Source organism: Felis catus, chromosome X (genome assembly GCF_018350175.1).
Source record: "Felis catus isolate Fca126 chromosome X, F.catus_Fca126_mat1.0, whole genome shotgun sequence".
Taxonomy (NCBI): domain Eukaryota; kingdom Metazoa; phylum Chordata; class Mammalia; order Carnivora; family Felidae; genus Felis; species Felis catus.
Window position 1 is genome coordinate 9,677,996 of NC_058386.1, and position 12,608 is coordinate 9,690,603.

Consider the following 12,608-nt stretch of genomic DNA (forward strand, 5'->3'; position numbering starts at 1 on the left):
TGAAATCATGACCTGGGCCGAAATCAGGAGTCGGAATCTTAGCAGACTAACAACCCTGGGGACCCCTTCCCTTTCTTTCATCTCATGCTGATAGAATCACCATTTATAATTGGGCATATACCACTCAGAAAAAAAAGATTATATTTCCCAGGCTCCCTTGCAGCTAAACATGGCGTGTGACTAAGTTAAAGCTAATGTGATGTGAGAGGAAGTGAAATAGGCAATTTGGGGGGTGTACCCTTAAATGGTGGGGCTGTTCCCCTTCTTCCTATCTGCTTCCATCCGGCTTCTTGTAACATGGATGTTGTAGCCACCTATCTTGAATGATGCAAAGGCAGACAACGTGCCAAGGTGGTGAAATGACAAGGTAGATCACACAGTTCTTCCAACCGTCGATCCAGAGCTGGGTTGATCTGGCCAGAGTTGGTACTTCTGTCTGGGTTGATCCCAGAGAGTGTCCTCAAGAACATGGGTTTGAGCTTCTTAAACCTTTCTCCCCAAGGAATCCCCGGGCAAATAGAAGAGATAGAATGTTATCCCCTGGGGAGTCTGGGGCTGTAGCCTAAAGCAGTTGACTCCAAAGGGAAATTTCTTTGAAATATTTTGCTTTATTTCATTCATGCATGCATTCACTCTTTTATTCATGTGTTTATCAAACATAGTGCAACACAAATTAAGTGCCAGGCATTGTTTTACACAAGGGCACACAAAGCCCTGCTCTCTTGGTGCTTATATTCTCATGCAAGATAGACATTAAACAGATAAGCGCATACATTATCAGCAAGATAATTGCTGATTGTGTTAAGGGCCATGAAGGAAATAAAGCAGAGTAGTCTAGTACAGAGTATATATACCTCTCTGTGCCTCAATGGACTCATCTGAAAAATGGAAATAATAATAGAGGTCTGTAATTCCAAAATCTCCAAACTGAAAGCTTTGTCCTCATTCAGTCAACGGCAAACATACGACTTGAATTCATTTGGATGTGAATCTTGATCTGAACTTGAGTAAGTTAGTTTTCTTTCTTCCTTCCTCCCTTCCTTCCTTCCTTCCTTCCTTCCTTCCTTCCTTCCCTTGATTTTTCTTCCTCCCTCCCTCCCTGCCTTCCTTCCTTCCTTCCTTTCCCACTTAGTGTGGATAATTCTTTGTTTCACTGCACAAAATTTTAAGTGTTTGGTGATGGGATACTGCCCCAGGCCCCAGTAGGAACATTACATAACATGTGGATCCATATATCCTATTACCTTCTAAGATCTGAAAAATTCTTAGTTCCAAAACACATCTAGCCCCAGAGGTTTTGGGTAAGGATTGAGGGTCTGTAGTACCACTCACATGTGGTTCTTATGAGTTAATATATCGAAACATTGAAAATGATGCTCAGAATATAGCAAGTGCTGCCTACTAGAGAAAGCCTGAATGAGTGTGTGTTATTTATGCAGACACCTGAGGGATGAGAATGACCTGGCTATGGGAAGAGGAAGGGAACGATAATTTCAAGGAAGAGGGAACAGCAGGTGCCAAGACTGGTTCGAATGCGGAACAGAAAATAGGCCAGATGTCTGGTGTGTGGTCAAAACAGGGGAAGGATGGTTCAAGGTCATGGAAGTAGAGTGGGAGTCAGAACATGCATGATATAAGCAATAATAAGGATTCAAAGTGTAATAGGAAGTCACTGTAGTTGATGTGACTCATATTTATAATGAATGCTTTCATGCTGTTTGATGAATGGCTTGTAGAGGAGACAGAGAATTGGGGGACCATTTTGGAGCCTCTTGTGGTAGTCTGGGTAAGACCTAATGGCTAATGGGGGTAAGGAGGTGGCAGTAGACATGGGGAAAAGTGGACGAGTGCAAGAAAAAGTTTAGAAATATGGAAGGATAAGAGACTTTCTGATTAATTTTCCATTCTAGTTTATACTATGTCCATATGTAGAGTCATTTCACGGTCGTTGTCTCAGGTGTGTTAAGGCCAGGGTTTGCTGGACCCAGCTCATACAGGCTTGCCAGAGCAATTCTGCACATCCCTCCCCAACTCTGCACTGAACGGCATCACACTGGCAGTTGCAAATTGGCCATGGTGGGAGTCTTTACACTATGGGAATTTGCAAATGCTGCAGATCAGGACTTAACAAATCAGAGATGTGGGCGGGGGAAGGACAGCGGTTGTTAAACCACTCTTATTATGCCTATAACTCAACTGCCTTCATCTTAGAGCATTCGTTTACCCCCCATCATAGAAATACTTAAACTAGGCATATTCCAGAGAACTCAGTTGATGGCTGTCACTTCATGTTTTTAACTCGCTAATTTAGGGATCCCCCCAGTTCTTCCCAGGATCTCATTTAGGTTCATGGGAGTGGGCTCACAAGAGGATACCTGGTTCACAATTTGTCCTTTATTCATTTGGCCCCATTTAGAATACAACTCACCTCCCAGGTCAACAGTAACACCCTTCGCAGCATTACTTATTACCTTCCGATAGTGGGGTTCACGAACTCATCATGTCTTCTGGCAGAAGCATGGCTGGAGATGGGGTCCAGGGTCTGGGATCCCATAATCAGGGACCATAAAAATAGCTCCCTCTGCATCTCTCCTGTTCCCATCTTGACTCGACCCCTCCTCCCTGAGTGGTGAACATTTCTCCTAAATCTTTGAGTAAGATTGATGCTCAAGGGAGATATACCACGTTTATCTATGAGCTTCCTATAACCCCTGGCCTATTGCCATATCTCCCCAGGGATCTGAGTGCTCCACATTGGGGAGTATAGCCTGAAAGGATAACTAGAATTTTGATGGGTGGAAATGGTAGAACAGACTAGTCCAGGTGAAAAGACTTGCAAGTCAGGGAGCTACACATTGGGCTTGGGGTTAGTGACTAGAGAAGCTGAGAGGGGCGTTGTATCAGGTGAGCCTGGACAAGTAGGTATAAATAAAGCCAATTACTGGAAGACTTTGGATGCCATGACACAAAGTTAGGGCTCATTCTGTAAAAAAGGGGGAAAAAAAGAAAATAATTTGAAAGACTTTAGAGTAACGTAATCTGATTAATCTTAGGGAAGCTTAATAGTTTGGGTGGATTGGAAGAGCAAGAGCCTGAGATCAAGGATGAAGTTTTAGCTAAAATGGCAAAGCAAGGAGGATGTCAAGGAGGTCAATGAAGAACGTCAACTGGACTCAGTGAATGGTTTTAATGAGGAAGAGGAAGAGACAGGGTGGTGAAAGAGAAAAAAAGAGACAATGTTGTACCTCTAACTTCAACTCTAGGCATCTCAAGATGCATGAAGAAGCTCTTTGAGATCCTTCTGAGCCATCTTTCATTAGAGAAAAAGAAAGCTGGGGGGAAATTTGCTTATTTACCTTGTATTAGAGGAATTGAGGGAAGTAGGCATTTGGTTTATTAGATATCACCATATTTGGTTGATTCAGTCAATGGGGAAGACAAAAGCATTAATTGATCTAGAAGCTTGTTGTAGAGACACAGGCTACATCATTCCATAGATAAGCACCTGTTAAACTAAAACCAGTGTTCCGGAGTAAAATATTGTTAGAGATCCTGAAACTTGAGGGCAAGTCCCTGGTTAAACCACCCTCTAAGGCAGGGCAAGTTCAAGTTAATATGGTGATTAGCAAAGCTCTTTAGTACTTCCCATACTACCTTTTAAGGTCTTTCTCCCCTGGGTCCCAGTTTCTCCCCTGATAAATCTGGATGCCCAAGAATCAGCATTATGGGTAGGTTTCCATATGTCCCAGTTTGCCTAAGAGAGTCTTGGTTTTCTGGCAATAGTCTTAGCGTAATTATATATTTTTTTCTTAAAGTTTATTTATTTATTTTTAGAGAGAGAGAGAGGGAGAGAGAGCAAGCACATGAGTGGGAGAAGGGCAGAGAGAGAGGGAGAGAGAGAATCCCAAGCAGGCTCTGCATTGTCACCACAGAGCCCAACGCAGGGCTCAATTTCATGGACAGTGAGATCATGACCTGAGCCACAATCAAGACTGGGATGCTTAACTGACTAAGCCACCCAGGTACCCCTAGTCTTAGCATAATTCTTAATAGGTCTGCCTTCCTTTCACTCTCATAAGTATCCTCTTTTTTAAAATTTTTAAAAATGTTTTATTATTTATTTTTGAGACTGAGAGAGAGGCAGAGCGCAAGTGAGGAAGGGGCAGAGAAAGGGAGATACACAGAGTCCGAAGCAAGCTCCAGGCCCTGAGCTGTCAGGACAGAGCCCGATGCAGAGCTCCAACTCATGAACCATGAGATCGTGACCTGAGCTGAAGTCAGAAGCTTAACTGACCGAGCCACCCAGGCGTCCCCATAAGTATCCTCTTTGATCAATCAGGAGTCACCCAGGCGGTTCCCTGACTGTCTGCTCTGCTCTCTCCTTTCCACATTTCTGTAATGTAAAGCCAATGTGTATGGGATTCTGTGTATCTCCCTCTCTCTGCCCCTTCCTCACTTGTGCTCTGTCCATCCCCAAATCATCTTGGATTTCCAAAAACAATCCAAGAGGAAAGCCAGCTCATAGAATGGCAGTGCTACTTAGGATATTGAGAGCCTTGAAGATTGTGAGGTGTAATGTGCAATGTGTACCAGAGCAGGCTTAGCACGCAAACAGTAATTGCACTAAAGTCTTAATGTGTTATTTGTCCCAATGTATTTTCATTTTAATATTCTTTCATCCCCAAATTTCAGACTTTGGCAGCTAGTTGATAGCTCTTCCATTGCACTATTTTTAAATAATAGTGAATAGGAAAGTGTGCGTCTATCACTTTGAAAGCTATGTAACTGAAAGGCTAAGATGCTAAAAGCTAAAAATGTAACTAAATTATTATGAACCTTAGTAGTAGACAAACACAGTCACGGAGTGGGAGATGTCGTCCAGGCAATGGAGAATAAGACTTGATTTGTTTATTTTAAACTGTAGCAAAAGAGAGGCAGCAAATAGGAATTTTCAAATCTGATTCTTGATATATTTTAGAACGATTTAGAATGATGGTGATTTGTTCTTTCTTATACTTTCAGGTGTTTCCAATGTGGGCATTGAAGAGACAGTCCCTTATCCTTTTTAACATAATCCTAATTTCCAAACTCCTTGGAGCTAGATGGTTTCCCAAAACTCTGCCCTGTGATGTCACTCTGGATGCTCCAAAGGCCCATGTGATTGTGGACTGCACAGACAAGCATTTGACAGAAATTCCTGAAGGTATTCCTACCAATGCCACCAACCTCACCCTCACCATCAACCACATACCTGGTATCTCTCCAGCTTCCTTCCACCAGCTGGACTACCTGGTAGAGATCGATTTCAGATGCAACTGTATACCTATTCGACTTGGGCCAAAAGACAATATGTGTCCCAGGAGGCTGCAGATTAAACCCAGAAGCTTTAGTAGACTCACTTACTTAAAATCCCTTTATCTGGATGGAAACCAGCTTCTAGAAATACCTGAGGGTCTTCCCCCCAACTTGCAGCTGCTGAGCCTTGAGGCCAACAGTATCTTTTGTATCATGAAAAATAACCTAACAGAACTGACCAACATAGAAAAACTCTACTTGGGCCAAAACTGTTATTTTCGCAATCCTTGCAACGTTTCATTTTTCATAGAAAAAGATGCTTTCCTGAGTCTGAAAAATCTAAAATTGCTCTCCCTAAAAGATAACAATATCACATATGTCCCCACTACATTGCCATCCACTTTAACAGAACTCCATCTTTATAACAACGCCATTGCAAAAATCCAAGAAGATGATTTTCATAACCTCAATCAACTGCAAATTCTTGACCTAGGTGGAAACTGCCCTCGTTGTTACAATGTCCCATTTCCTTGTACACCCTGTGAGAACAATTCTCCCCTACAGATCCACATGAAGGCTTTTGATGCATTGACAGAATTACAAGTTTTACGTCTATACAGTAACTCTCTTCAGCATGTGCCCCAAAGATGGTTTAAAAACATTAAAAAACTTAAGGAGCTAGATCTTTCACAAAACTTCTTGGCCAAAGAAATTGGGGATGCCAAATTTTTGCTTCTTCTTCACAACCTTGTCCAATTGGATCTGTCTTTCAATTATGAACTTCAGGTCTATCGTGCAACTCTGAATCTATCGGATGCATTTTCTTCACTGAAAAACCTGAAAGTTTTACGGATCAAAGGATACGTCTTTAAGGAGCTGAGCAGCCATAACCTCTCCCCGTTACGTAGTCTCTCCAATCTTGAAGTTCTTGATCTTGGCACTAACTTCATAAAAATCGCTGACCTCAGCATATTCGAACAATTTAAAACATTGAAAGTCATAGATCTTTCAATGAATAAAATATCACCTTCAGGAGATTCAAGTGAAGTTGGCTTCTGCTCTAACACCAGAACTTCTGTAGATGGTAATGCACCTCAGGTCCTTGAAACATTACATTATTTCAGATATGATGAGTATGCAAGGAGTTGCAGGTTCAAAAACAAAGAGACTCCCTCTTTCTTGCCTTTTAATAAAGATTGTTATGTGTATGGGCAGGCCTTGGACCTAAGTAGAAATAATATATTTTTTGTCAAGTCCTCTGATTTTCAGCATCTGTCTTTCCTCAAATGCCTAAACTTGTCAGGAAATACCATTGGCCAAACTCTCAATGGCAGTGAATTTCAGCCTTTAGTGGAGTTGAAGTATTTGGACTTCTCTAACAACCGGCTTGATTTACTCTACTCAACAGCGTTTGAGGAGCTACGCAACCTGGAAATTCTAGATATAAGTAGTAATAGCCATTACTTTCAATCCGAAGGCATTACTCACATGCTAAACTTCACCAAGAACCTAAAAGTTCTGAAGAAACTCATGATGAACAACAATGACATCTCTATGTCCACCAGCAGGACCATGGAGAGTGAGTCTCTTAGAATTCTGGAATTCAGAGGAAATCATTTGGATGTTTTATGGAGAGATGGTGATAACAGGTACTTAAAATTCTTCAAGAATCTGCTAAACTTAGAGGAGTTAGACATCTCTGAAAATTCCCTGAGTTTCTTGCCTTCTGGCGTTTTTGATGGCATGCCTCCAAAACTAAAGACTCTCTCCTTGGTCAAAAATGGGCTCAAGTCCTTCAACTGGGGAAGACTCCAGTATCTGAAGAATCTAGAAACTTTGGACCTCAGCTACAATGAGCTGAAGAGTGTCCCTGAGAGATTATACAACTGTTCCAGAAGTCTCAAGAAACTGATTCTCAAGTACAATCAAATCAGGCATCTGACAAAGCATTTTCTACAAGATGCTTTCCAGTTGCGATACCTGGACCTCAGCTCAAATAAAATCCAGATTATCCAGAAGACTAGCTTTCCAGAAAATGTCCTCAATAATCTGGAGATGTTACTTTTGCATCATAATCGGTTTCTGTGCACCTGTGATGCTGTGTGGTTTGTCTGGTGGGTTAACCATACAGAGGTGACTATTCCTTACTTGGCCACAGATGTGACTTGTGTGGGGCCAGGAGCACACAGGGGCCAGAGTGTGGTCTCTCTGGATCTGTATACCTGTGAGGTAGATCTGACTAACCTGATCCTGTTTTCACTTTCCGTATCGGTGGCTCTTTCTCTGATGGTGATTACAACAGCAAACCACCTCTATTTCTGGGATGTGTGGTATAGTTACCATTTCTGTAAGGCCAAAATAAAGGGGTATCAGCGTCTGACATCACTGGATTCTTGCTACGATGCCTTTGTTGTGTATGACACTAAAGACCCAGCAGTGACAGAGTGGGTTTTGGATGAGCTGGTGGCCAAGTTGGAAGACCCAAGAGAGAAACATTTTAATCTGTGTCTTGAGGAAAGGGATTGGCTACCAGGGCAGCCAGTTCTGGAAAACCTTTCCCAGAGCATCCAGCTTAGCAAAAAGACGGTGTTTGTGATGACAAACAAGTATGCAAAGACCGAGAACTTTAAGATCGCATTTTACTTATCCCATCAGAGGCTCATGGATGAAAAAGTAGACGTAATTATCTTGATATTCCTTGAGAAGCCCCTTCAGAAATCCAAGTTCCTCCAGCTCCGGAAGAGGCTGTGTAAGAGTTCTGTCCTTGAGTGGCCGACAAACCCACAGGCCCACCCGTACTTCTGGCAGTGTCTGAAAAATGCCCTGGCCACAGACAATCACGTGACCTATAGTCAGGTGTTCAAAGAGACGGTCTAGCCCTTCTTTGCCAAGCGTGACTGCCTGACCTACCAAGGAAAAGGTTGGCTGTCTAGATTGTCCCATGAATGCCTCACTAAAAGGGTGTTGTTAAAGTCTCCAAGACCTGGGATTGTCCACATCAGAGAGGAGAGTCACAGTGTATGACAAAGGAATTGGAAAAATGGAATTTCTATAATGCATCACATCATCTTTCCGATCTCTCTGTGACTCCATTGGCACTTGAGTCTCCCCTTTCTGTTTCTGTATAAGACACGACTGGGAGAAGGGCGGCAAGGAGAGGACATAAGGCTCTGATTCTCCTGTAATTCTCTTGTGATTATTAAATACACACGCAATCACGAAATTCAGAGGAATCGTGCTTCTACTCCTAAGAAGTACCGCTCTGTATGGAAATAGGGTAAAAGATGCTCAGGGCCTACGTGTATGACATCACAATGTACCAGAGTTAGTGAAATGAAAACACAGGGAACGCAACTGATTGCTTCCGCATCACCTAGCGCCCCCTTCTGCACAGATCGACTGTTGCCCTCTCCAGAACCAGGCGGCACAGGCACTCTGACCCTGGATGTCTGTCCTTTGGAACTGTGAGAAAAAAGTGTTAAGTCATCCAGTTTATGATATTTTGTTATACAGCATCCTGAGCGGACTCAAACAAAGATTTTTATCTGCATTGCAAAAGGACTATAGCCAAAGTAAAATTGCCTCATCCAATGGTCTTTGAAACTGCTTTGCTAACTAATATCGTATATCTGTAATTATCTGCCAACCTGATCCATCAACATTAGGTGGTTTTTATTATTATTATTATTTTTAACATTGGATGGTTTTGATGGTAAACTCTGAAGGAGGACCCCCAAGAACATTTATTTATTTATAGTTATCAGGCAGGGATGACAATTCTTTGGATTCCTTTAAATTGCATGGGGGAGGAGAAGCCAAGGTTTACAGACCTCAGCACTCAGAAAGCTTCAGTCTTGAACCCCAGCTTTCGCCCTCAATGGCAGCAATAGAAAGAACCAAGACATTCTTAAGACACACATACTTTCAACTGGGTATAAAGCCACATGAGCTCAAAGTTTGAAACCTGATCACTTTGCTTTATTTCAGGAAAACAGTGACCTACCGAGGTGTCTGTGCCCTTTGGAAAATAGTGTGCATGGGTTCAAATCTCAGAGCATTAGTTGGGAGATATTGTATTTTCCTCATGTATCAAAATGCCAAGGGTTGTAAGTATAGCTGTAAATACACAGTATATGAATTATTTCCAAAGGACTTGTAATCAATAAGGGTCACAAATTCCCAAATTAATCTCTGGATGAGACGAATAAAGACATAAGCTGCAAGAACCAACTATTTGTCAATGTCTTTAAGCTTTATTGTACTTAACAGATGCCTTTCTTCTTCAGTGAAAACAAAGGTAATATCATAACAGTCGGCTCTTGGCCATCATAAAGTTTCTTCTATCACAACACATCTACACATAATGTTGAGGTTATTTTGGTGATTTATAAACCATAAAGCACTTGGAGACAACTTAAACGTCTTCTGAAATGGATTAAGAGGAAGGGAAACTGAAAATCATGCATCTCGGAAACCACAGCATATTTTGACATGAGGCTATGTACAGGGTTTATTGTAGAAAACAACTGAAAGGACATCAGTTACATTCTTTGTAATCTTGGTTAATCACTCTTAACCTTCTGAGAGCTCTGTGTGCAGTTCTGTACTGCCAGGTGCCCTCCAAAGCTCTGAATGTCCTGCTTCTCGGCTGACACCCGTCTGGTTGGCTCCATTCTGGAAGGGACTCTGGACTCTCCATAGATCCCACACCACTGTCAAGGCTTGGCCCCCAGTTCCTTTCACCTCTGGACTTGCGAGGTTGTGTCCTTCCTCCTCAGACACATCCCGTGCCTCAGCAAGACTTGGGCATTGGCTGGATCCAAGCCAAGGGGGAGCATTTGGCCTGGCAAATATTGTGGCTGACGGAAGGCAAAGCAAGTGTCTGTGGTCTCTAGAGGAGAGAGGGGATCAGTGTGACCATAGCTCTGTGTGTGCGTCAGGTCTCCTGGCCCCATCCTCACGTCTATTTCCAGCTCTATTTGGACACTCTTAGGCCTGTGTAGATGGTCTCTTAAACGTAGTCAGAAAACATAGGGTACATGAGGAGGATGGTAACTTGAGAACCTGGGCGCGTTGCTCCCCGGGCTCACAGGAAACTAATGGGCCTAGCAAGAAACAGGTTGCACATCCTGTGAGGTATTTTATTTTTTATTTCTTAATAATGTTCATACGTGTAATAATGCTTATTAATTTATTTATTTTGAGAGAGAGCACAAGCAGGGGTGGGGGCAGAGAGAGAGGGAGAGAGAGAGACAATCCCAAGCAGGCTCTACGCTGTCAGCGCAGAGCCCAGCTCGGCAGTCGATCTCACGAACCGTGAGATCATGACCTGAGCTGAAATCAAGAGTCAGAAACCTAACCCACCGAGCCGCCCAGGCACCCCTATGGCTCAATTTTAACACAGGGGTGGGGATAAGGTTTGATTTGTCCTCTGTCTCTTCTGCACGTGCTAAAGGCATATTTACCAGACAGGCTTTGGGGTGCGTCCCTCCTTGGAGCTTTGGGCGTCAGTACTCAAGAGCAGTTGGTACATGGGACACACCACCAGTCGCATCCGCTAGAAGATGGAGCTCTTGACCCTAAAGAACACTGGGAACCACTTTGGAGAACACCAGGCCCGAAAATTAACCCATCTGACTGAGTTCATGTGACGAGGGAGAACAGGGGGCTGACCAACCAACCAACCAAGTGAAGGGGAAAGTGGAAAAGAAAAAGTCATGACGTGACGGTACGCAGTGGCCGGCTGACACGGGGGTCACGCGTGCACCGTGCTGGCGACAGCGTGATGACCACAGGGCAGGCTCACGCTGTTTTAGGTTTTACGTCTCTCTCATCTTTCTGCTTTTGCTTCCCCCCCCGCCTCTCAGTTTCCTTTTTGGCTTTAGACGCCCACGGCAAGCCTCGTGGAGTGCACAAGAACTAAGAGAAAGGGCAGTGGTTGCAGGTGGGGATCTTCGGTTTGGAAGCAGTGGTTTGGTGTGTGCTACTGGCTTAAAACCGATCTCCTTCCCCCACACACCCGGAGTCAATCCCCATCTGTCTCAGTGAGCACGGCCTTCCACGATCAGCTCGGCAAGACCTTCCCTGGGTCACACTGGCCGGACTCTGCTCTTTGCCACCTTCAAATTCATATTCTTTCTACTTCTTTCACATTTTAGCCACGCGAGTTAAGAAATGGGATAAGATCCGGTACTCTGCCTTTCAGATTACCTTCATCTTGGGTCGTAACCAATTTCTTTCTTTTTTTTTTTTAATATTTATTTATTTTTGAGAGAGAGAGAGAGAGAGTGTGTGTGTGTGTGTGTAGGGCAGAGAGAGAGGGGACAGAGGATCAGAAGCAGGCTTCGCGATGACAGCAGAGAGCCCGACATGGGGCTTGAACTTGGGCCCGTGAGATTGAACCATGAGATCATGACCTGAGCCGAAGTGGGATGCTTAACTGACTGAGCCACCCAGGTGCCCCAAGTTGTAGTCAATTTCTAACATGTTTGTTATACAGTTCAGTGGTTTTATTTCTCCCTCTTTCTCTCTCTCTCTCTCTCTAGATAGATAGATATCTATGGATAGATATAGATAGATATCTATAATCTTGGAGATTTATATTAATTAAATGTTTTGGGGGAGCCCACACTTAAACTGACTGAGGAGGCTGGAGTTCTAGTGTCTTACAAGGAGCTTCGTCTAGAAACAGCAGTCTGGTAGGATCTAGAAGGAAAGAGGAAGTCCTGGTGGCCCCGTGGCAGTTTTCTGACATCCCTAGAGCCCACCAGTGGGCAGGCTGAGGTCGGCAGCTGCTTCCACACACGGAAAACGGTTCTTCGTGTGGCAAGGCCCGAGGGCCAAGGCCAGACAGGCACAGCCAAGTAGGATGTCACATTTGTCTTGTATGATACACATGACTGCTTCACGTCTCACTGGCCAAGGCGATGCGGTGGGTCGTAGATTCCAGGGGTTTTTACAACGGCGAATTGCATGAGTTGACATCTGGAGCAAAAGTGTAGTAACACCTGCATGCACCCCACAAACGAGGCTCATTGTCTAGGGGTCCACACTGCTAAGAACAGTACTTCGGCTGTTTTGGAAATTAGAACCAGTCTGCTGTCCTGTAGTCACCCCTGGGACCGTGGGGAACACCCCAGGGCCAGGTCCAAATGGAAGCCCACCAAGCAGGACTCTGTTACCAGGGATTATGTTAACACATTACTCTTCTCCGTTAACCCATCATGATGGATTCGTTTGCGAGATAATCAACTCTCCAGAGCAGGCCACCTAAGTAAACAGAGCACAGGAAATGTGTTCTGAACGGAGAGCAC

The 12,608-nt window shown here is 43.8% G+C and overlaps 1 protein-coding gene across 5 annotated transcripts in view; it reads left to right on the top strand.

Annotated features, from left to right (window-relative positions):
• The window catches only part of TLR7 (toll like receptor 7), a 33,249-nt gene extending 23,724 nt beyond the window's left edge, over positions 1–9,525 (top strand). For 4 of the 5 annotated variants that reach the window (XM_045050300.1, XM_023248794.2, XM_045050301.1 and 1 more), the window contains one exon: positions 5,023–9,525. In XM_045050300.1, the coding sequence (XP_044906235.1) occupies positions 5,023–8,172 (3,150 nt within the window). In that variant the 3' untranslated portion in view covers positions 8,173–9,525. 5 annotated transcript variants of the gene reach the window in all.
• The last annotated feature ends 3,083 nt before the right edge of the window (positions 9,526–12,608 follow it).